A 22,530-nucleotide genomic window follows, 5' to 3' on the forward strand; every position below is an offset into this window, starting at 1 on the left:
TTCTGACTGTCTACAGAACGAGAGCGAAATCGTAATTCAGTTCACCAATGACGCTTGGCAAGCGCACACATTATTGTTCGGAGAAGAACTGAACGAATTTTTTAAATGGAAAATTTTGTTATCGTTTTTTTGGCTCTGCTCTTTTTTGCTGTGTCCATTGGGGCAGTCGACAATTATAGTAATTACAATAAAACGGAAAAAAGCGTTCGTGACATAAATTCGCTCAAGATTAAGCAGAAGTCAATAAATAAATCAATTCTAAAATATAAAAATACAGTGATTAAACTGCAAAAACTGAAAATAATATCACAGATAAACATTTTAAAAACACAAGAAGCGAATCTATCTAAATGTTTGAGAAAGCAAAATAATACTTCTCTTCACGATGAGTCTATCTCTGAACTGGAACAAACAATTGAGCAACAAAAATTGCACATAGAAAATCAAGCACGTGAACTTATTCTTCGAAATAACAAAATCGAATCACTTGAAGCCACAAATAAACAAAATGATATTGATCAGAAACAAAGTGCATCTCAGCAGAACATTTTTAGAACCCAAGAGCTGATTCTAACTGATTGTCGGTCAAGGGTTAATAGCCAAGAAAAGACCATACAAAATCAAGAGCATGAGCTTACTCTCCGAAGAAACCAAATCGAAACTCTCGCAAACGAAAATAAAGAAAAAGATGTTGAAATTATTCAATTGAAAAAAGACCTCGACTATGAAATACTCAAAAATCAAGATCTTAGTCTTCAAAATAACAAAATCGAATCACTTAAAGCCACACTTGAAGCCATAAATAAACAAAAAGATATTGATCAGAAACAAAGTGCATCTCAGCAGAACATTTGTAGAACTCAAGAGCTGCATCTAACTGATTGTCGGTCAAAGGTTAATAGCCAAGAAGAGATCATCGCTAAACTAAACCAAACAAATAAGCAACAAGAGCTGCATCTAACTGATTGTCGGTCAAAGGTTGATCGCCAAGAAGCGACCATCGCTGAACTAAACCAAAAAATTGAGCAACGAGAATATCAAATCCAAAATCAATCTAAACTTCATCAAAATCAAGAGCATGAGCCTATTCTCCGAAGAAACAAAATCGAAATTCTCGAAAACGAAAATAAACAAAAAGATGTTGTAATTAATCAATTGAAAAATGACCTCGACTATGAAAAACTCCAAAATAAAGAATTGTTGGACGAATTCGCTAATGACACACAACAACTGAGCAAACAACTCGAAGATGCAGAATTTAAAAACCAAAAATTAATGATCCAATATGAAGAAAAAGTTGATGAACTCCAAAACGAAAAAATCGCAAACGAAAATTGTGAGAAATATTATGATAACTTACTAATAGAGCATGGTAAACTCAAACGCCTTGTTAAAGATTTAGAGACTAACAACACTGATCTGGACTCCAAATACAATCAACAAACTACAGAAAACAAAAACTTAATTTCAAGTAAAACTCAATTATCAGATAAACTCACGGACTGCCTGACGACTTTAAAGCAAAAGAGCGTTGTTATTCCATGTGATAAATTAAGCTGTCCCGCATTTGGCAACTATAGCGCTACACATGTTGTTAATATCGAAAATGGACAATCATTTAAAATACCCTGTAATTCGGATGAAAGCAATTTAGTTTGGTCCGTAATTGAACGTCGCTTGGATCAGTCACTTGACCTCGACCGCCGATGGATTGAATATCGCGAAGGATTCGGCGACTTTCAAAAGGAGTTCTTTATTGGCTTGGAGAAACTGCATCTCATGACGAAACAACAACCTCACCAGCTCCTCATTCGATTGAGAGTAGGACGCGAAATGAAGTTTGCTAAATATAGTCACTTTGAAATTGCAGGTGAAGATGAAAACTATGCCATACGATCTCTAGGCGAATTCAGTGGCGATGCTGGCGACGGAATGCGAGAGAGTGAGGGAAAAAGTTTCAGCACCTTCGATAGAGATAATGATTTGCACTTTAAAAGTAATTGTGCCCAGGTTTCTAAAGGCGGCTGGTGGTTTGATGATTGTGGTACTACGTGAGTCTTAATATGAATAAGATATAACATAGGGCGAACTTAATTTACTGTTTTTATGTCTCCAACAGAAATCTCAATTACCAACATAGTATGAAACTGGTGCGCTGGAACAATCACATGGGTTCTCACACGCCTATCGAAATGTTGATACGCCCAACGTAAAACGAATCCAATTTTAAATATTAACACTATTTATATATGTCTATAAGTATTGTTTTATTACTTTTTTCTTAATAGCTTTGTAGGCGGTATCAAATTAGAATTTGACGACAAATCGAAGTAAAAATCAAAACTGAAATGAACTTGTACTAAATACTAATGCACTTATAATCATAACTATTCATTACATATGTAAGTATTCAATTTGTTTCAGTTAAGTGAAATTGTGCCGCTTAAATGTTAACTATGCGATTCCAAATTTCGATTTCGATATTTTACAGGCCTTTGGAAAATATATACGTTGGTTAACTTTGTTTTGTTAATTTGCATAGATCTATGAGTTCCTAAATAGATATATGTCTATATAAGTCTATATATATGTATATATATGTGTATATATAGTATGTTAAGTAAGCCTATGTGTAGAAAAGATGATAGACAGATGCTGAGCACACAAATAGACGAGGAATTAAGTTTGTGTTGCTGGATATTCAGTTAATAATAAGCTAGCGCTTGATTACAGATTACAGAAAAGAGGGGGGACAAGTTTGTTCTGTTTGTTGCTTGCTTTGTTGCTCTCTTAAAGGCTTAGGCAAAAATTGTTTAACTAAAACTACGAACTAGATGGTGGCTCAATGCTTGGCATCCTTGAGGGCCTGCTCCTCGCGATCGGCATCGATGAGCGATTGCTTGCGTTTGTTATAGTTGCCGGATTCCACCTGTTGCTTGGCATCGATGAGCGAATGCTTGCGCTTGTACTTCTCCATCTCAGAGTCGGAGTCATCGTCATCATGATGCTGCAGACAGGGGAAGTCGAACATGCGTTCGCCCTTGCCGAAGACCTCACCCTCTTCAATGGTGGTTGGTAGACTCCTAAGAAAATAACATTTCAATTTTAGCTAAATACTAAACATTTATTATTGATTCCACTTACCTGTTTAGCGTTTCGGGCAGCAGCAGGCAAACGAAGGAGCCGGCAAAGAAGAGCACGCCCAGTATGATTGAGGGCGCTGCCTTGAAGAACGTGCCCAGCCAGAGGATGTAGGGTGCCAAAAAGGAGGCCGCAAAGCCGGCCACATGCACCGCCGCCACGCCCTGGCCACGCACACATGTGGGTATCAGTTCGGTGGCATATTGCGAGCCAGACTCATAGGAAATGGCCACACCGAAGCGCACGGCAATCGTCAGACATGCGAGCAGTATGGCATTGTGACTGTGCTGCTGATAGGCGATGGCAATGCCAGCGGCTACTGTGAATATACCGCCCACCAACAGTGAACCCGAGGCCATGCCCTTGCGTCCGATGCGATCTTGGAGTAGGACGAGCAAAATGCTCGATGGCAGCACGGCCAAGGCGCTCAGTGAGAACATAATGAACGGTGAGATGCCCATGCCCTCCACATTACGCGACACGGCATCGTAGCACAGAGTAATCACCATGCTGCAATACAGGGCGTATGAGTAATGAGTCGATTTACATTAGTTAAGCAGTCGACTTACGATTTAAAGAATAGAATGAGGGTGTTTTTGCGCATGCGCGGAGTTTTAAACATGTCCAACAACGTAGCATGCTTTTTATCATCGCCACCCTGCATCTCACGCGTCATCTGACAATGACGACGGAACTCATCGAAGTCCGCCTGCGTCACATGGCAGCCATTGAAGCGTGCGACACGCTTCAATCGCATAATCGCGCCATCAATGTCGTTGCGCGTCACCAGCCACTGAGCGCTCTCCTGCACCACAAAATAGTAGAGCACCACCAGCAAAATGGGCAGCGATGTGCAGGCCAAATAGATCTGCCAATGTCCGGCCCAAACAGCCAGCCAGGGCGTAAACACCAGTCCGAGACAATAGAAGAGACCCACGGCCATGTTCAGGCCCAGAGTGCGCATGCTGGGCCGAATGTATTCGAGAACTGTTAAAATAAACACAACACATTGCCGATTATTGCTAAAATAAACATTTCGCGCATTAATCTCACCTATAATGTACATGAGATAGAAGTTTGTATCGGCAGCCAGGCCCGAGATGAAGCGGCAGAGTGTGAAGGTGGCCACACTTTTGGTGAAGATCGTCGAGAAATCGCCAGCGAAGCCGCAGAAATTCGACAATATCAGCGCTGGAACACGTCCAATTTTATCGGAAAGCAGTCCATAGAACAATGTACCGACAACGGAGCCAATAAAGAACAGGGATTGTCCGATGCGTGCCTTATACGCTGAGTCACAGACCCAGTTCAACTGTTGATTGATGAGCAGACAACACAAAAATAAAATTTCATTTCATTCTAAATAAACAGGTAAACGGGGCAAACTTATTAACTGGAAACCTTGAACTCACCTCAGTATTCATGCTTCTGTAGCCGAAATCATAGTTGTATATCCATCTTTCGCACTCCTGTGTGCTGACCGTTACATTTGGTCCATCGATGTCAGCGAGACGTGTGCACGAAGGATTGTCAAATTTGGAATAGATATCGGCTATTTCTTTATATGTCATATTCACTAACTTCTCATGATAGCACCAATGATCTGGTACAAAACTGATCACTGTTTGCGTAAAGTAATGCTGTGAATAGATCAAATAATTTAAGCATACCGTTGAATGGCAGTGAAACTATATTGCGTATACGCACCATCGATACGATGATATTGATAAAACCAAAAAGGGCGAGTATCATAAACTGATAGCGATTGAAGTCGCCACATTTGGCAAGAATTTGATCGAAATCCATTGTGACTTGTGGCTGAGCTCCTGTTTTGGATATTGGATGTATTCGTACACTTGTTTTTGTACTCTAAAGTTGTTATTGTTGTTGCAGCTGTTAGATGGCCTTATAGGCTTTTTTTTTTGTTTTGTTGTGTATCACAATTTGTTCCGTGTGTCAGTAAAGATCAGTGTGTTGTGTTTGTCTGAGTGTGTTCAGTGCTGTGTTGTGTTGTATAGTGTAAGCTGTTGTTACGCAAATAATAAATGACTATGCATTTGGTTCACATTGGGAGCTTTGGTATCTCTGCAATAAAAAAGAAAACAATCAATTTAAATAAAGTTGAATAATATTTCAATATTATTTCAGATTTTTTATACCCGCTACCCATATGGTAGAAGCCGACTGAAAATGTATGTAACAAGCAGATGAAGGCATCACCGACCCCATAAAGTACATATATTCTTGATCATCGTCAACAGCCGAGACGATTAAGCTACGTCTGTCTGTCTGTCCCTTAATCTGTATCTAGATCTCAAGACTATAAGAAACAGAGCTATAATTTCATTTCGACAGCATTTGTTATGTTTGCACGCAGATCAAGTATGATTAAAAATTTTGCCACGCCCACTTCCGAGCCCACCATTCGGCAAAAATCGAAGAACAGGCTTAATTTTGAAGCTAGAGTCTTGATTTTTCTTCGAATACGGACAATAATAATTTTATGATTCCTAATTTGGTTGCGATCAGATAAAAATTATAGAACCTTTTTAAGAAATACTTTTGTACTTTTGGTCTCAGTTTCTTTAGCTGACAATATGGTATTTTACACTCTATAATATACAATATACCAATTATAACCCTTAGTATACTTTTACTATTTTAAAGTATAACGATTTGGTATATTTAAAAATTAATAACATTTATTTAAAATGAATAGATGGGGTATATCACGGTCGAGAACACTCAAATGTGGCTTCTTTACTTGTTTTTGCAAAGACAAATTTTTAGATTTCCATAATAAGAATTTATTGACTTTTGAAAAGAGCCGTACAATAAATTTATATATGCATTTAGCGCATAATTGATAAATGATTTATTTACCAACCCCACTTTGTAATTAATTATAATCAAATCATTAAATGAAAGCTGGCATTAAACACAAATTTATCCAGTTTGTTAATGAATTGAAACCTGTTGAAACTTGACGACATAACGACACATAAATTATTTAAAATTGAAAATGCAAATATATCGCGTCGCAGAGAAAGTTAAGTCTGAGATTCATCGCGCAATTGACACATATTTAAAATAGTACTAGGAAAATGTTATGGAAATTGCTACTGAGAAACACGTTCGTTTACCATTGTTCTAGGAACTAGACTACGCCAGAATTGAGAATGTTGTAATAAATAAATAAACAGAGCCACTTAACACAACAATTATTTAAATTATAAATTAGTCGAGGCAATTTCCAAGCACTCACATGGTTCTATTACATTTAGAGAAAACTTATTGTCGTAAACAAAAAACACGCTTTTCACATGGCGACACTCGCTCGGCAACTGAAATAACTACAAACTAAGGCCACACATTTTATCGAACTATAATTTGAGCTATAACCTCTTATCAGTGGCCAAATATTTATATTAGCGCTTGCTTTTGGATAAAGCACATTTTTATATGTCGCTGGAAGCTGACTAATAATAAGCAGCAGCAGCTGCTCACTTGGTGACTGCTGACTAATTGTCCGCACTGTAGACTGGCCATAAACTAGAAACTTGTCGCTGGTTGTCAAGTACTCAAAAACTAATCGACATCTAATTGAGTCTAAACACGTGTGTCTGGGAACCCAGACTTCGACTGTCTGCCATCCAATTCTCTCGCACTTTGATTGCGCTACGCAATTTGTAATCCAAAATAGATACACAAAAACAATTTGAATTTCAATTTTATTTTACATTTTTTACAACTGGTTTCACTTCAACGTGATTGCAAAAGATTTCTGCCCCAAAAATGCTGTACTTTTTTTTGTGTGAGCATTCTCAATACTCGTTTCAAGCATGCTTAAAAAACACACATTTCAAGGTTTTCCAAACACTCAAGTGATTGTAAGTCAAATGTTTAAAACGATTTCTTTTTATTGCACCACAAATACTATTGTAGATAAAAGAATTTTGCAAAAACTTTTCTTTTATTACCTGATGTGTACTTTTATATTTCAAATTTCAAAATACTGTATATCCAAAAATAAACACACGCACTTGCTTCGTGTCTTGATAGGAAAAACAACGAACGGAAATTTTGTTTACGAACAGCTCGACAAAAGAGAAAACACAGACATTAAACAAATATGTTTTCTTTTGTTTTTGAAATCAAGTTCTATGCCACAACAGCAGTTATTTGAATATATTTTTTATAAAAATATATTATTTTTGAAATATTGTTTTTGAAATACTTTTGTTGGCAAAGTTCAACGGCTCGATGGCGCACACGTCGCGGCTAAGCAGTCAATTATTTTTTGAGAATTGTTCAGAATTTGTTGGAAAATTGTAAATGTTTTTTTTGTTTTGTGTTTTGCTATTTTGAAAGCTTTGCTGCTGATGTTTTGGGTCTGTGTTCTAGCGAACGGCCCGTTTAGCGCGCAGTTGTAACGCGCCCGCGAAAATCTCCGGCGATGTGTATCCACGAACTGTCTTTTGCGTACTGAGCCAAAGCAACGCAACCGTTTGTTTATTAAAAACGCCAAACAGCTGTTTGACTCGTCGCTGGCGTCGACGCAGACAGCGATGCTGGCGTCGCTGATGACGACGTCGACGGCCAAAACAAATGCAATCAACAGGCAAAAAGCCAGAGACAGAAGATTTGTTTTGCTTTTGTATTTGTGTTTATTGTTTTGTTATTTTTCGGAATCAGTTTTTTGCTTGATTTTCGGTGCTGTACTTCGAACATGTTTTGCCCAAAAATACGCGGGGGAGAGAAACAGAAAGAAGACCACAAAAAAACGGACAGAAATGAAAGAGAAACAGGTCAGCAACGAAGCCACAAATCGAGACAGGCTTTTGGTCGTTTATGAGGCGGCGCACACGGCGTATACGCGTTGATTGGATTCGATACGATTTCATTTGATTTACATGCTCATTTAAACCTTGTGACGCCAGCACAGCACGCAAGAAATTATATTGCTAATTTGTTATATGCTAAACATATTTAACATCCATAGACACATACACACTCTCTTGATTATAATTAAATGCAGTTGATTTGATTTTAACACAAACACACACAGGTAATTGCACCCGCAATACCATAAATCAGAATTCTACCTTCATTTAACGATTTTATAAGCACTCCTTACGCCAAATATATTATTGCCCGAGCACGTGTTGTATACAATTTCAATTGAAATCTCCCCTATTAGCGACATCATATGAAACTGGGGGAAACACTTCGGACCCGTATCGCACTTGGTGTCAACACTCAACAACTGATTCATGAATTAGCTGGCAATCGCTTTACTAATTATTTTATGGCCCCCGACAAATCTGTCTTTTATTAATGCTTTCATTTTGAAATATTTACATTAGTTTATGACACGAGAGCGACCTTTGATGTTCCGAAAAAACAAACTTGAATTTATGTGTATTTCATTATCATAAAAACATAATATGACATATGTATGTATATACATATATGTATATATTAAGTAGTTTAGTAGTTTACAGTTGTTATCTCTTAAAAGATTAGGTAGACTTCTCTCAAGATCTCTAACATTCCATGATTCTACAACTTTGGGTAAGTCAACGCTGTCATCTGATAAGATGACGCTTTATAATAGGGAAAGTAGCTCAGTTGCAAACTTTGTACTACTTCCAAACAATTGCGTAATTTACAGTGGCCCATATTTATTTAGGGGTCTGTGGCTGAGGTCTGGTAAGTCACAAAAAGCTGCGTGTTTTGCCAATCAAAGCAAATATTTACTGATGGCCATGTTATCTGTAGAAAGCCAGAAATCAAAGCTCATGGCTAATGCTTTAATTGTGTAATTAAAGCTTAATAAGTGTTTTAAGGCGAAATCGCAATGACAACAAAGAAATACAAGATTAGATAATGCCACACGTCGATCCAGCTTGGCACTTAAGTAGCCAAAAAAAACGTTCAAGTGCTAATGGCTTTTGAGGACTAAAACTATAGATGACTAAATAAAAAGTGTGTAGCTACATATCTATGACATGCGATCTTATCGAGCTTTTTTACGCTGAAGTGCAAGCATGAAACATGTGCTAGACTTCTTTGTGATAAACTGTACCGATTGCTTAATGAAGCTAGCAAAAATACCAAGCAGATCCATAAAGGGAAACAAACGAAGCCACTTTGAGATACATAAAGCGCATACAAAAATATTTACAGATGGGAATCTCTTTTGTTCATCTCAACAGAAACAAAGAACAATGGTGAAGTGTAAATAAAGTTAAGAAAAGCCGCTACTCACATTTTGCAAATACAACTATCAAAAATTGTACAACAAAATCACGCATACGCCGCGTTGCCAACGCACTTGCATATTGAAGTTTATCTTTAATACAATTTCACAACGCCCTATAAATCGCAAGTTAAATCATCTTCCGTTTGCTTGCTTTATGGGATTTTTGATATGACTAAGCGTCAAATGGAGACCACTTGCTGTGGGCCGGGCAAATAAAACACAGAATACAATGGCAAATTGACACTTCTGGTTTCACAGTCTGCAATGCCAACTTTTGCACCTGCTCACCGGCAACAAAAATAACAGCAGCACAATAACACAGATACAAGTAAATAATAAATATATAATAATCTGAAAAGCAAGGCAATACCAAAGTGAGAGCTGCCCAAAAATATTTAAAAATAAGTTCACGAAAACACTTATTTAACTCGCTTTCAATTTAAAAATAAGTAATTGTTTATTTCAGAGAAATGTATATATTTATTATATTTAAAATAAACACATTCAATATATTAAATAAATATTTAGTTTATCTAAATTTACTGCGAACTTAATTTTTTATGTTTATTTTTGGAATTATTATTTTTTCTGATTTAATTTAACTGAAACGTCAAAATCGAATTCGAATCCGCGTCGAAATCTTATAAATTTGAACTCTTTATGCGTAGATGTTTTTTTTAGAGGAGTTTCGTTTCGCACAGACGTGCGAAATATTTTATAATAGTCAAAATTAGATGCTCATATTGAACTTACTAATTATGAAATCTTTATGATGGTTTTTTTTTCGCTACGTTTTCGCTTAGAAATTAGCTCAGATTTTTGTATTTATTTTTGGTTTGAGTTTATAACGCGTTTTGGTTTTTTCACAGTTAACTTGGAAATGGAGCGAGCGACGAGCGGCGAGCGGCGAGTAACGAGTAACGAGTTGCGAGTTTTTTTTACAGTTAGTTTTACATTTTGGCGACACAATTAAAAGTGAAATACACAGAAGAAAAGAGATCTGCAAATGTGGCTGCTACTCGCGTGACAATTGAAATCGTTTTGACTTCAAGTTCAACGAATGTCTTCGGTTTTGAATGCCTTGCGTGCCAGTTTCTTCAAATGAATATGTATAGTATGCGTCAACAGTTGCTTTATATAAACTACTCTCACACACACACACACACACACACACACTTTTAAGTATTCTGTGCTCTTACAGTTTCAAATCAATGGCATCAGCTGCGCAGCACGCTTTTCATTTGTTGCATGTGTATTCAAAGTTCTATACATTCTATATATGGATAACTTCCAAGAAGCATGGGGGATGCCAGCAAATATGGCGTCATTATGTCTCCAGCACGTTCGTTGCAGTTGTTGTTTCCCCCTGCCAACTATGATACATGTGACATAACATAACTGTCATAATCGTATAAGAAATGTTCCCTCAATTTTCTCAGCATTCGCTTCTATTAATATTTAATTGTTTCTAATGGCAAATGTTTGCTTTTGTTTGTTTGTTGCTGCGCTGTCTCTTATTCATTTCTTATGAATCTATTCCCCTAAGCATGCACACATGGGGGCATTAAATTTATGTATATAAATAGATATTTATATAAAACACTTGTCGTCAATTGAACAGTTTATGCAGCGCACATTAATAAACTCACAATTAAACTTTTATTTGGTATTATGCAGAGTGTCTCTGATAAGACGATTTACATACCAAATGATTGCTATATGATTATTACAGGCATTTGTTTCGGTCTTTTATACGGGTTTCGGAAATTGGAGACAATCTTTTTATGCATGGAAAAGTAACATCAGTTGGGATTTATTATTTTAAGTTATCTTTATGAAAACATTGTTAATTGGCTTCAGTTTTTACACCCCTCATTTATGTATAGGATTTTTTAATAAAAGTTAAGGAGAGTTTTCAATATTCTCTGTCTTTTTAAGTTTTAAAAACCAAATAAACATATATTAGCTTATCTATTTTTACTATTCTAATTCGTTATTAGACTCTCCCACATTTACTATGTACCTACCTACCTGTAGGTACTAAAAATATACCAAATAGTATATTTGGTATATCTTTATAGTACCAGATTCAAAATATACCATAGACGGCACAATATACCATAATGTCAGCCAAAGCCCTAGTAAGTAAGTGTTTTTGCCCATACAAAAATATTTCTTTAATAACTTCCACAATTATCTGATCGCAACCAAATTTTCAGGAATCATAACTACTATTGTTATTATTGTATACACGAAAGTACGCAGCTCTAGCCTTAAAATTACGCTTGTTATTCGATTTTTGTTGATTTGTGAAGGCGGAAGTGTGCGTGGCAAAAATTTTAAACAAATTTAATCTGCGTGTAAACATTACAAATTCTGTCGAAAAAAAAATTATAGCTCTATCTCTTATAGTCTCTGAGATCCAGTGTTTCCAACGGACAGACGGACAGACAGACAGACGGACGGGCAGACGGACATGGCTAGATAGTCGGCTGTTGTTGCTGATAAAGAATTTATATACTTTATAGATGCCTCCTTCACCTGTTATATACCCTTCTACCCTATGGGTAGCGGGTATAAACAGGACAAATTCTTCAGATAATGTTTAAATTCAATTGTCAAACTTGCTCTTCAATAAATTCATTATTAACGAATTGAACTTCAATCCAAACGACTTATTGTAGTCACTGAAACATTTAGATATCATCGCATAATACTACAATCGAATTGAATTCAATTAATAAAGTCAAAACATGGTGAAATGTCATTTATAGTTTAATCGATCGTGAATCATATTTATAGAGAGGAAAATAACAATGCTCAATTATTGTTAAAGCTGTAAGCAGATAAGATACTAAAGTGCCGGAACCAGTTGGCAACAGATCTAAGAGAAGTTCTACAACATGAACTTGAGTGTCAATAAGAGTGAACAACAATTTAAGGGCACACATATTTCACATAATTAGCTGACTTACTTGAAGCTCAACACAAAAAAAGGAAGAAGCAAAATACTACAATTGATGCAACTGATAAGAGGCCACCGGACAACGTGCTTACAACGTAGTTTCTTAACTCAGGTATGAGTACAGCCATGCAAATTGATAAAGCTCGTTGAGCAGAGCACAAGCAACAAGCCACCAACTGACTCGGACTGGTTAAAGTCAGTTGTAACCAACTACCAGATGCCAGTTTGCCAGTTTGTCAATGTGCCAGACAACCAGCTAGTTTGCCACATTCGCCAGACATCGACAGAGCGAGAGAGAGAGTGCCACAGATAATGCCCAGAAAAATGGCGTCAAAAACCGATTGAAGAATAATGAATGCGATAAGCGTAGCTCCCCAGCAGATTCGCTGATGCTAAACATTTTTTCGACAGGTGTCAACTAATTGGCTTGAGTTCTGGCAAGTTTATCAGTTGTTACCTGCTTTCCACTATACAAGTAATCTAATTCACTCTCTGCTTCTACCTGATACGCCCTTCAGTTCAATGGCATTCGACAATTTGAGCCAGAGAACGTGCTGCCATGTGTAGTAGTCACTGAGGTAGACAGGCACTCATAGTTTTGCAAACCTTGGACTCTTCAAATCGAATAAACAATGCTAACATTGTGCGGGGGAAGTTGATAAAGCTTTTGATTATACGCTGCTTGAAGCGCCAAAAATAACACAATATTTAGTGTATTCATATATAAAAGAGACTTTGCATATAAGATTTTGTTTATTTGCTATCAGCACTGTTTTAATTCCCAAAACTCTGCTCAACTTTTATTCTAGGAATTTTGCTCATTTCAATTGATCTGTTTTGATTTGCCAAGTGGCATTCAATTGACGAAAGTTTGTTGCCAGCATAAAATGTTTGCCGTCTTTCAGAATAATAAACTTGGAAATTTACCAGTTGAGATCTTTAGGTAAGCAGAACCTTCAATCAAAGCAAAAAGCAAATAAAATAAAAATAAAAGAAGGGGAAAAAAACTATTCAATTGTTGGGTTAAATAACAGCGCACAAACAAATGCAAATATTATATAAACGAGGCACTGAAGGATAGCGTCAAGTCATCGCCGATCGAAGCTCGGTATCAAAATAAATCAATTGAGACTCTCTCTGTCTATGCGATACGAAAATACGATGCGATACGACTTGAATTCAGCACGCGTATGCAAATGATCTCATGTTTGATTATGTTTTTTTTGTGCCAGCATAAATGTTGGGAATATTCCATGGAAGCCATGAAACCGTGACGTAAACAAATTGATCTGGCTCAGGGTGTGGTCAGCAACAAATGTAACAAAAAACAAATGACAGAAACTAAAATACAAAGAGAGAAATCGTCAAGCAATTGACTTGCTTGATTATTCGTTTGCACTTTCAATAAAGTAATACAATTTTTGCTGAATTTTCAAAAGAGATTCTCTGCATGATTTCGATAGCCAACTAACCGAGAAGCACAAACAGAAACAGCTGATAGCCCAGCCAGACTAACGATGACGAAAACAGCTGGCACAAAACGTTCTTTCCTTTCTTCCGATCCAACTAGCCAGACATCTAAAGTAGTAGAACTACTATCACTAACACATTATAAGTAGAAATGGTAGCCAAGTCTCTCAGTCAACAGCAACTACGTCGTTGTCTGTTGTCGTCGTCGGCGCACGCCGAGATTGTGCAATGATAAGCGTTCGGCAAACAGCTGCTCCCCCAAGTCTGGGAGCCTTGGGGGTCTCCAGGGGCTCTAGGGGCTACTGCCTAGAACCAGCCACTTTCTGAAGTCAGTCGCATTGACCCTCAGGCAATAAAACCTTAGCTGAGGATAGCTAGTTTTAACACTTGGCAACACGGACAACACACTTCAAATACACCTATTTATAACACACTCATAACTATACTCTATGGAAACAATGCTCTCTGGTATGTATATACTAGATAATTCCGAGCTATATGCTCGAGTATTTATCATTTCGAGCAAACAACAACGCACATTGCTGTGGCCTCTTGAAATGAGTCAAAAACGTGACACAACTTTTTGTTCATGCTTAATTTATTTATGAACAAACAATTTTTATCTATTATATTTCTTGTGTTTTCGCTGTTATTGTGTTATTGTTTATTGGAATTTATCGTTTAACGTATTTTTAGGACAGCACTGAAACCTGTTGACGATGTTCGTTTCAATATACTCGTAAGTGAGCATTGAATTGGGTTATTTTTTTTCTGTTCTTCTTAATTAATACGTGGAAATGCAGTTTCGAATGCATTTAAACCTGTTGCCAGTGTTTGTAAGTGGTGAAGTTAATAATCTGTTTGTTTCGCGTATAAAGTTCAAGCAATCAACTGCCATTTATCAAAGCGAAGTCAGTCAAACCCGTCAGAAACGTGATGCATACGAGTTAAACACGTTTACAGCAGCTAACAACAAACGACAACAGACGGTTCTGTTATGATTGTGCATAAGATATAAGTTCCAAGAACAGAATATGAATATGTGATTGTTATTAGCTTCGGCTGCTAGCAACAACTGGTTGATAGAAGTTGGCAATTTATCTCTTTGTTGATAAACAAAATGAAATTGACGTAGAAATTGCCGTTTACCTAGAAACGTAACCAGCATTCTACACTGTGTGTGTGGAAACTAATTAATGAAAGAGCCAGCATACAAATAATGAATGCATCAATGTAATCCAGTGTTGATTAATGCTTCATTTAAAGTAAAATGGCTCCTCTGAAATTTTACTATCTTTCGTCTATTGTCTTTATTTCATATTTGAAATAAACATATTTAATAACCATAATTTGGAGCATCGTTTTGTTCGTAATCATTAAATTTATTTTACAAGTTCTAAATTAAATTCTTTATTACTTGAAATGAAACATTCCATTTCTTACGGTGTATTTGTGTCTGCATAGCCTTTGATTGCTTTCAATTGAAAGACATTAATTTATTATGCAATCATCTAAATCCTTTTGACACATTTTCCAAAAGCTCAAACAACTCCCCGAATCAACAGCAAACACGCTTCTCTCTCAAAGGCAAGGTCGAATGGAAACATTAAAATGTTCATGGTGAATATTGCAAAATTATTCAATGTTTCTTGTTGTCATCGTTGTTGTCAGCGCAGTTGCTTCCTCGGTCCTAGTGTTAATGATGTGTCTACCATAAAATTGAATTACTGAAAGGTGTTTGACTAGGAAATACCCTTTAATAAGTTTCTTTCTTCTAGACAGATGTAGATTTACAATTTTAGTGAAGTCAATCAACTTATTTTGCTTTGGTTTTAAACAAACAAAATAAATTTGAAAACGTTCCTTCTGGTTTTCAACATGTACAGGGTGTAAGAAAGTAAGCACATCATCAAGTTGAAGCATTACATTAAATTTACAATAAAAAGCAGTTAGCTAAAGCGTTGCTTGCTGCAAGAATTTAAATGCCAAAGGCAAACGAGTGACACATCTTAGGAAATAACAAACACTTTGGCTGCAGATCAATTAACAAGAAAAATTAAATAAATACGAGGTAGATACTAGGATATACTACACACATATATGCATACATACATATATAAGGCATATATAATAGAAATTTGTTTATTTTTAAAACGCACACTTAACGATTACAATATACATACATATATGTATATGTACGATTGTGTAGCGTGTGTTGATGTAGGTATGTGTATATAGTATGTACAATATATGTATTGGAACAGTTGCCACAGTGTTGCATAAATTTGTTAATTGCTATTTTTATATGCAACACTTGGCGACAGAAATCGAAATTGAATATTGAACAAAAACTTTCCACTCGCCTCCGAGAAATTTAGCATGACGCTTCCTCTGCCTTTTCCTCAGCTGCTGCCGCTATCAAAGTTCTTCTCTTTGGCTGCCACTGTTGCTGCACTTCAATTGTCGTCAATTAATTGTTATTATGTATGCACACGCATACACACATACACACGCAAATTCACATGTGCATTCACACATTTCTATAAAACAAAAATATATTGCACTTTATCGCACACAATTCGTTTAATATTGTTTTTATTGATTTCAATAGAGAAACTATTTATAACACTTGAGAACTCTTGCACGATTCTTTTCGTTATTTATAATTTACTATTATCATAGTTTCTTTCTTTTTTATGCACAGCACATGCAAAATTCACCGTTAGTCCTCCGACTGCGCATTTAGCTTAATTTCGTATTTATTCTTTCTTTCTTTTTTTTTGGAGGTTCGCTGCTGCGCGAGCGCCGTCGCCAAACTGTTCAACTATGCTGCTGATACTGCTCGGCAGGTATTCGAATATCGGCCATGACTTTGAGAACCGGCAACAACAACAGCGACAGCAAAACTATTAAAACAACAACAACAACACATACATACATAGTAGAGCAAAAGCGCAAGTACAACAAGTACTGGCAAATTACCAAAAGAGCAAGCACATCAACAATGAAATACTCTGCGTTTTTTAGAACTAGCTAATTTAATACATATTTACTAAATTAGGTTTAACATTTAATAATTAACTAATTAAATTATTAAATTCCCAATAGTTACTACATTATATTATAATTATTTATATTATTATCTTTTAAATATCCACTTAGCGCATATACCTTTTGGATTCACAGACAGTGTATTCTATACTACATTGTTGTTGCTCTCTTGGTTATTTGCTGCACATGCCCATCCCCCATTCGAATGCAAATTGCGTTTGCCTTTGTCTTTGTCTTTGTCTTTGCCATTGCCTTTGCCGCTCAGCTGTTAGCGTCGTTTTGTTTTGCGTTTTTTTGTTTGGTCATTGCTTTGTTGCTCATGCGTTTGCTGTACCGTATAGAGGACCTACTGTGAATGAGAGAACCAGTTTTCACCGGTAAACTGCAACCTGTCCGACTCAGTCTGGGTGAAGTCTGTAATAGGCGTATTTTGTAGTCTATATGATTATAGTATGTATAAGTGCATTACATAGATAGTTTAGTTCAGAGCTGGGCACTTTGCCAGCAATTAGTAGTACAAATGACACATACCATAAATGACATAATTGTTTACAGCATTCTCCATACTTATGATTCAACGCTAGACTGCATTATTACCCGGAACGGAAAGTCCCCGCGAATCTGGGATCATGCTACACTTATCCCAAAAATGTTTTTAGTAATTAAAAAGTCTTATTAAAATGCCATGCTCCATTATTTAGTCGTTTAACTAATAAAAAATGTAATTACTTAAATACTTTTTTAATGTATTCTTTTTATTATTAAAACAAAAATATAATTCTCATTTGTTATCAAAAGACAATTAATTCCCCTTTGCGGTATGTTTGCTCGCACTGCAATCTGATAATACTGTATTTGACCTGAAGTAACCCAACAATTTTCCACAAACTAAACTCTGATGGGAATGAAAAGTAAAAGAGCAATTCCCCTTCATTTTAATGAAACTACGTCGCAATTTTATGATGCAGGTAGCATGAAAAACAGATCAAACGCATAATGAAAGGGGATTTTAACCCTCTTGACGGATGTAAGGGATAACCATTGTTAATAAAAGGAAAATCCGCTGCATCGTGATGGGAAAAAATATTGACACAATAAATAGAAAATGCAATGCAAGGGGAATTCCGTTAAAGGGTCTCAGAATATCACTTTAATAGGGTTCCACTCAATCGAACTAGTGTCGACAGTTATTTATATTGTTCAATCTATTGTTGAACCAAACTGAACCGGTTCAATTTGCGTTTCATGTTGATCGAAGAAAGTGACGTACATGTAAATGTGTATTTCTCATGAATAGTGCAAAATCAGACAAAATACTATATAGAAGACTTTGTATTTGTTTTGATATTTGCGTCTAAGAGCGTTCACCGCCCTCTCCTTCTCTCTCTTTCTCGCTCATCTCTTCCTCACTCGCTCTCATTTATGTTTGTCTCCGTCTGACGATAATTAAGATGCCGACGACCTTCGCAGTGATTTTTGCGAGTCGGAAACGGCTGAATATCTTGTTTTCGTAAGATTTGCCATCCTAACAGCCTTTTAGACTTTTCGCTTACTCATTCGCTAATTTGTTATTTCTGCTCACATTGTCGTCTAAAAATTTAATGAAATTTCTTTTCTGCTTTCTTTTCCATTTCTTTGCTGCGCCAATTGTTTATCGACTTCATCAGCGGTAGACATCTTTATGCCTTTTCATTAATTAATTTTAAAAACATATATATCCCACACGTTCACATAGTATTTGCTTTTTTAAATCACAACTTTTTACTGTTCTATAATCTTTAATCAATAATGAACAGAAATCGTTCATAGAATTCAAGACCGCCTTCACATCGATTTACATTCAAATGTGGGGCATTGCAAATGTCAATATTAATTTAATTCAATCTTCGTTAATTTCCCATTTACATTCAGCAATCGCGTGTCGTAATTAATCTATGTTTATTTATATTTATATCGATACACTTTGAACATTTGCATTGCGTCTTTTAGAAAGGTATATATAATTTAAGTAGGCTATAAGCAACAACCGGTATATAGACGTTTTTTAATCTACCCAAAAGAAAAATTCTTATTATTCCACTTTATAGTATCTAATTATCGATCATACTTGACAACAAGCTCGCAGCTATTTTTAATCTCAACAAGCTCAGTAAATAATTCAAAAATCGTTTAGTTCAGCTCTTTATTATGGCGCCCGCATGTCTCTGAAGAAGTCGACTAAATGCGCAATTAGTTCCGACTGATAAGAAATGTGTAATTGTATAAGTTTCTAAGGCCCGCCAGCAATCAACTTAACTGTTTGCCTTTATGAATATTTAAATAAATAAATTTAACCAATATTGATGTAGGTCGCACTTTAAATAATATTTGTTTTATTTCATTTAAATATTATTATTTATTCATTAAATGTGTGGCAAAATGCATTTACATTGTGAGTAATTCATTTCAAATCAATTTCTAGATTGCCCTGGGGGAATTTTTTCGTCAAATAATACTCCGAGCACGATATTGTTATGTGTTTTTGGGTTTTTTTGTTTTCAAAAATCGAAACTGTATTTTATGCTTATGCTAATTTCCAAACGAAGTAAACAAAACAATTAAGAGTTATCAGAAATAAATGTGTTGCCAATGAGGTTATCAATTTGGAAAAGGATTTCAGCGGTTGGGGGTGTTATAAATCAACGTCTATAGAATTGAGGATGAAGTAAACATTTTCAAACTAATCATTTTCCGACAAGCGAAAGACTCGTGGAGATGGTTCTCCCAAGGGGCAAAAGTCATTCCTGTCATGTAAATGAAATTGGCATTGCCAGTGACGGTTGGCCATTGCCTATATATAGCTATCAAGGACAACTACATATCTACAAAAATATATATAGATATATATATATATATGTTTTATAGAGCGTTGCAAGAGCGTAGACATTGCGTTACATTATAGAGACTCAAATCGCGTGCGCCTTGTTTTCTTTTTATATTGAAATCACACTCACAGATACTACACCTCTCTTATAAACATACCCTAATTTATTTACACAAACATACATTCTTTTTTTTTGGTGTGACTGTTGGGGGGGGGGAGGGGAGAGGACTGCATATGAAGACCACATTTTGTATGGTAATATCCGGCTCGTGAGTCAGCACATTTGTAGTTCTTCCTTTATGCAAACGCTACAGAAATGCTTTTTATGCTTTGTTCGCTCATGATACGAGAATTGTTATTGATGTTGCTTGGCTTCTGGTTGTTGTTGCTATGTTTATTCATTATTTTGGTCTTTAATTCAAATTTGCATAGCACACAATAATTTAGGTAATTAATGCGAGTTAACAATCAATTTATTTACTCAACAATTGATATATGCACTTAATAGTTTATTTATGATTTGAATTCTGACATCATAGAAGGCAGATAGACAACATGGCGTATACGTTATGTTTGAACATTATAAGCCCTTTTGAAAAATATGAGAGAACAGATTACTACTTTATTGCTTCTCTGTTTGAATTTGCTTTAATTTATTGTTTATGCTTTCAAAGGTATAAATCTTTTATTGTCGCACATTTGAACTAAATTTATGGATAGTCGTAAAAAAGCATATATAATTTAATTAACTCAGCATGCGCATTGCAGCTGATGTTAAGCTCGTGACTGCCTCTAAACCTTTCAGCAACTAAAGTCAAATAACTCGCGTTTCACAACCTCTAGAGGACACGTTGCGTATGCGTAATTTATGCTCAAATGCAAGTGAAATCAATAGATCATTCGCAATGTTTGTTTTCATTTACGCATTCGGTTCAACATTCGGTTGATGTAACTAAAATAAAAGTTTATTATTTAAGAATGTAATTAAAAATATAAAACATCAACACATATTTTGAAAAGTTGTCGCCACAATGATGCTGACAGGAAGCAAACAAAAGAATGGCAGCCAACAAACTTCCGTTCTGATTTCGCTTAATAACCAGGGAATTGATGGGAGTGGGAAGTGGTCACTCAGTCAGTCAGTCGGTCACTCAGTCGGTCAATACTTGCATTGTAATTTGAGTCTGGAGTGTCGATGGATGGGAGGTTACGCCACCATTAAATTCAGACCAAACAAAGTCAAGCGAAGCGATTGTAGGTAAATAATTGAAATGGCATCAAGTGAACGCAGTTAATTACTATGCTAATGCCAGATATCATAACGGCCCTGTGGGCGCTTATGACTAATGCGAAAGTTCAGTTACCCACTTAATGCCGCTTATTAAATCAATAAAATTATCAACAACAATTCCTTGCGAAGAAGCACAACGAAAGTTTCCTAAATGAAATTTATAAGCCTGCTAATAAATATTTATTAAATTACTTTTCAAAAGTTTTCTTCCCATAGCGAAGGTCAACTGTATTTGCTATGCATTAAGTAGAATCAACTGAGTAAGTGAAAAGAATATTAAGTATACGCAACAAGTAAAAGCAAAGACAACTTATACTCAGCTGTCTGTCGTTAAAGTCGACTTGATTCATCTCGCCACATGTGAAATACTATATACAATGTGTATATGCGAGTCTGAATAAATATAGATTCCACCCACAGACAGCTGAAGACCTCTGAAGACAACAGAATGGATCATCACAAAGAACGTTTGTTCAGAAAAACTTGTCAAACAAAGAGACGCCAGCGCGTCGCATTGCAATTGCCAACAAGCCAAAATTCAGCAAAGAATGTAAAGGAGAGACAGCCATCAAAGTGTGGAATGTCAGACAGAAGAAAGAAGGGAAGACTTTGGACACTTCCTTAAATGTTCTACCGGCGCCGCCGGCAACTAAAATCGATAGTCGAGAGAAGCACAAAGGGTCATTTGTATTTGTATTTGTATAGTGGCAAAAGACATTCGCTTGATTTGTTAATTGCAATTATTATTAAATAATCCGCACAGATACTTAATTAGGACATACTTGCGATTTCCGGCAGCTTCTTCTTCTTGTGCGTGTGCGTTTTAGTATGTGATGATTTGTGCTGACCGTGCGTTGCTTTCGTTGCCAGGACAACTGATTTTCCCTTAGGGCAATGCACAACGCTTCACCAGTGCTGGCCAAAGCAATGGATTGGGATTAAGGCAGCTGCAACTAGCGGCCACAATCGAACCCGGCATTGTCCACGCTGCCGTTGGGGTTTTCTCGATTTTGTTGTTTACACCAGAAATCCGCAACGCAAACTGAATGACAACAAATCGACCCGACTCGACCGAGAACGCAGCCAAGAAATGTACACAAAGTGTACGAAGCGCGGGCGCGAAGAAACGACAACGAGAACAAGAACGCGAGCGAGTGAGAGAGTAGAAATGGCGAAGGAGCGTGGCGAACAAAAGCGCACCACACTGTGGAAAACAAAGTAAGCGAATGAAAATTATTATTTTCCTTCTGTGCTGCAAACACCATCTGAGCTATGGCGGCAAGCAATCAGCTGCGCTCCCAATTGCGTTTCCCATCGCGCACGCTTTTCTCATGTGACGTCATTGTTTTGGCACATGCGCAACAACAACACGAGAGCAACAGCACTTGCATGCCATATATATGTATATATCCTATACTACGAGTGCTGTACTCTATTATCTATTGGCCATCTCAGTCCCGCTCTTGGCCAAAACACACACACAC

General features: G+C 36.4%; 2 protein-coding genes across 3 annotated transcripts; one reads left to right on the forward strand and one right to left on the reverse strand.

The window, feature by feature from the left end:
• The first annotated feature begins 1,051 nt into the window (after nt 1-1,051).
• Nucleotides 1,052-2,419, forward strand: LOC117576788 (angiopoietin-related protein 1-like). The gene is made up of 2 exons (XM_034261839.2): nt 1,052-2,051; nt 2,120-2,419. The coding sequence occupies exons 1-2, from the start codon at nt 1,276-1,278 to the stop codon at nt 2,211-2,213; spliced, it is 870 nt and encodes a 289-aa protein (XP_034117730.2). The 5' UTR covers nt 1,052-1,275; the 3' UTR covers nt 2,214-2,419.
• Nucleotides 2,242-22,086, reverse strand: LOC117576789 (organic cation transporter protein). 2 transcript variants are annotated; one of them, XM_034261843.2, is made up of 7 exons: nt 21,829-22,086; nt 4,849-5,226; nt 4,554-4,781; nt 4,195-4,453; nt 3,711-4,128; nt 3,145-3,651; nt 2,242-3,083 (listed from the first exon to the last, which is right to left on the reverse strand). In XM_034261843.2, the coding sequence occupies exons 2-7, from the start codon at nt 4,945-4,947 to the stop codon at nt 2,843-2,845; spliced, it is 1,752 nt and encodes a 583-aa protein (XP_034117734.2). In that variant the 5' UTR covers nt 4,948-5,226; nt 21,829-22,086; the 3' UTR covers nt 2,242-2,842. The 2 variants fall into 2 exon arrangements, with proteins under 2 accessions (XP_034117734.2, XP_034117733.2); XM_034261842.2 differs by lacking the exon at nt 21,829-22,086 and adding an exon at nt 7,122-7,624.
• Nucleotides 22,087-22,530: the final 444 nt, after the last annotated feature.

The sequence above is a fragment of the Drosophila albomicans genome, chromosome 2R, assembly GCF_009650485.2.
Source record: "Drosophila albomicans strain 15112-1751.03 chromosome 2R, ASM965048v2, whole genome shotgun sequence".
NCBI classification, from domain to species: domain Eukaryota; kingdom Metazoa; phylum Arthropoda; class Insecta; order Diptera; family Drosophilidae; genus Drosophila; species Drosophila albomicans.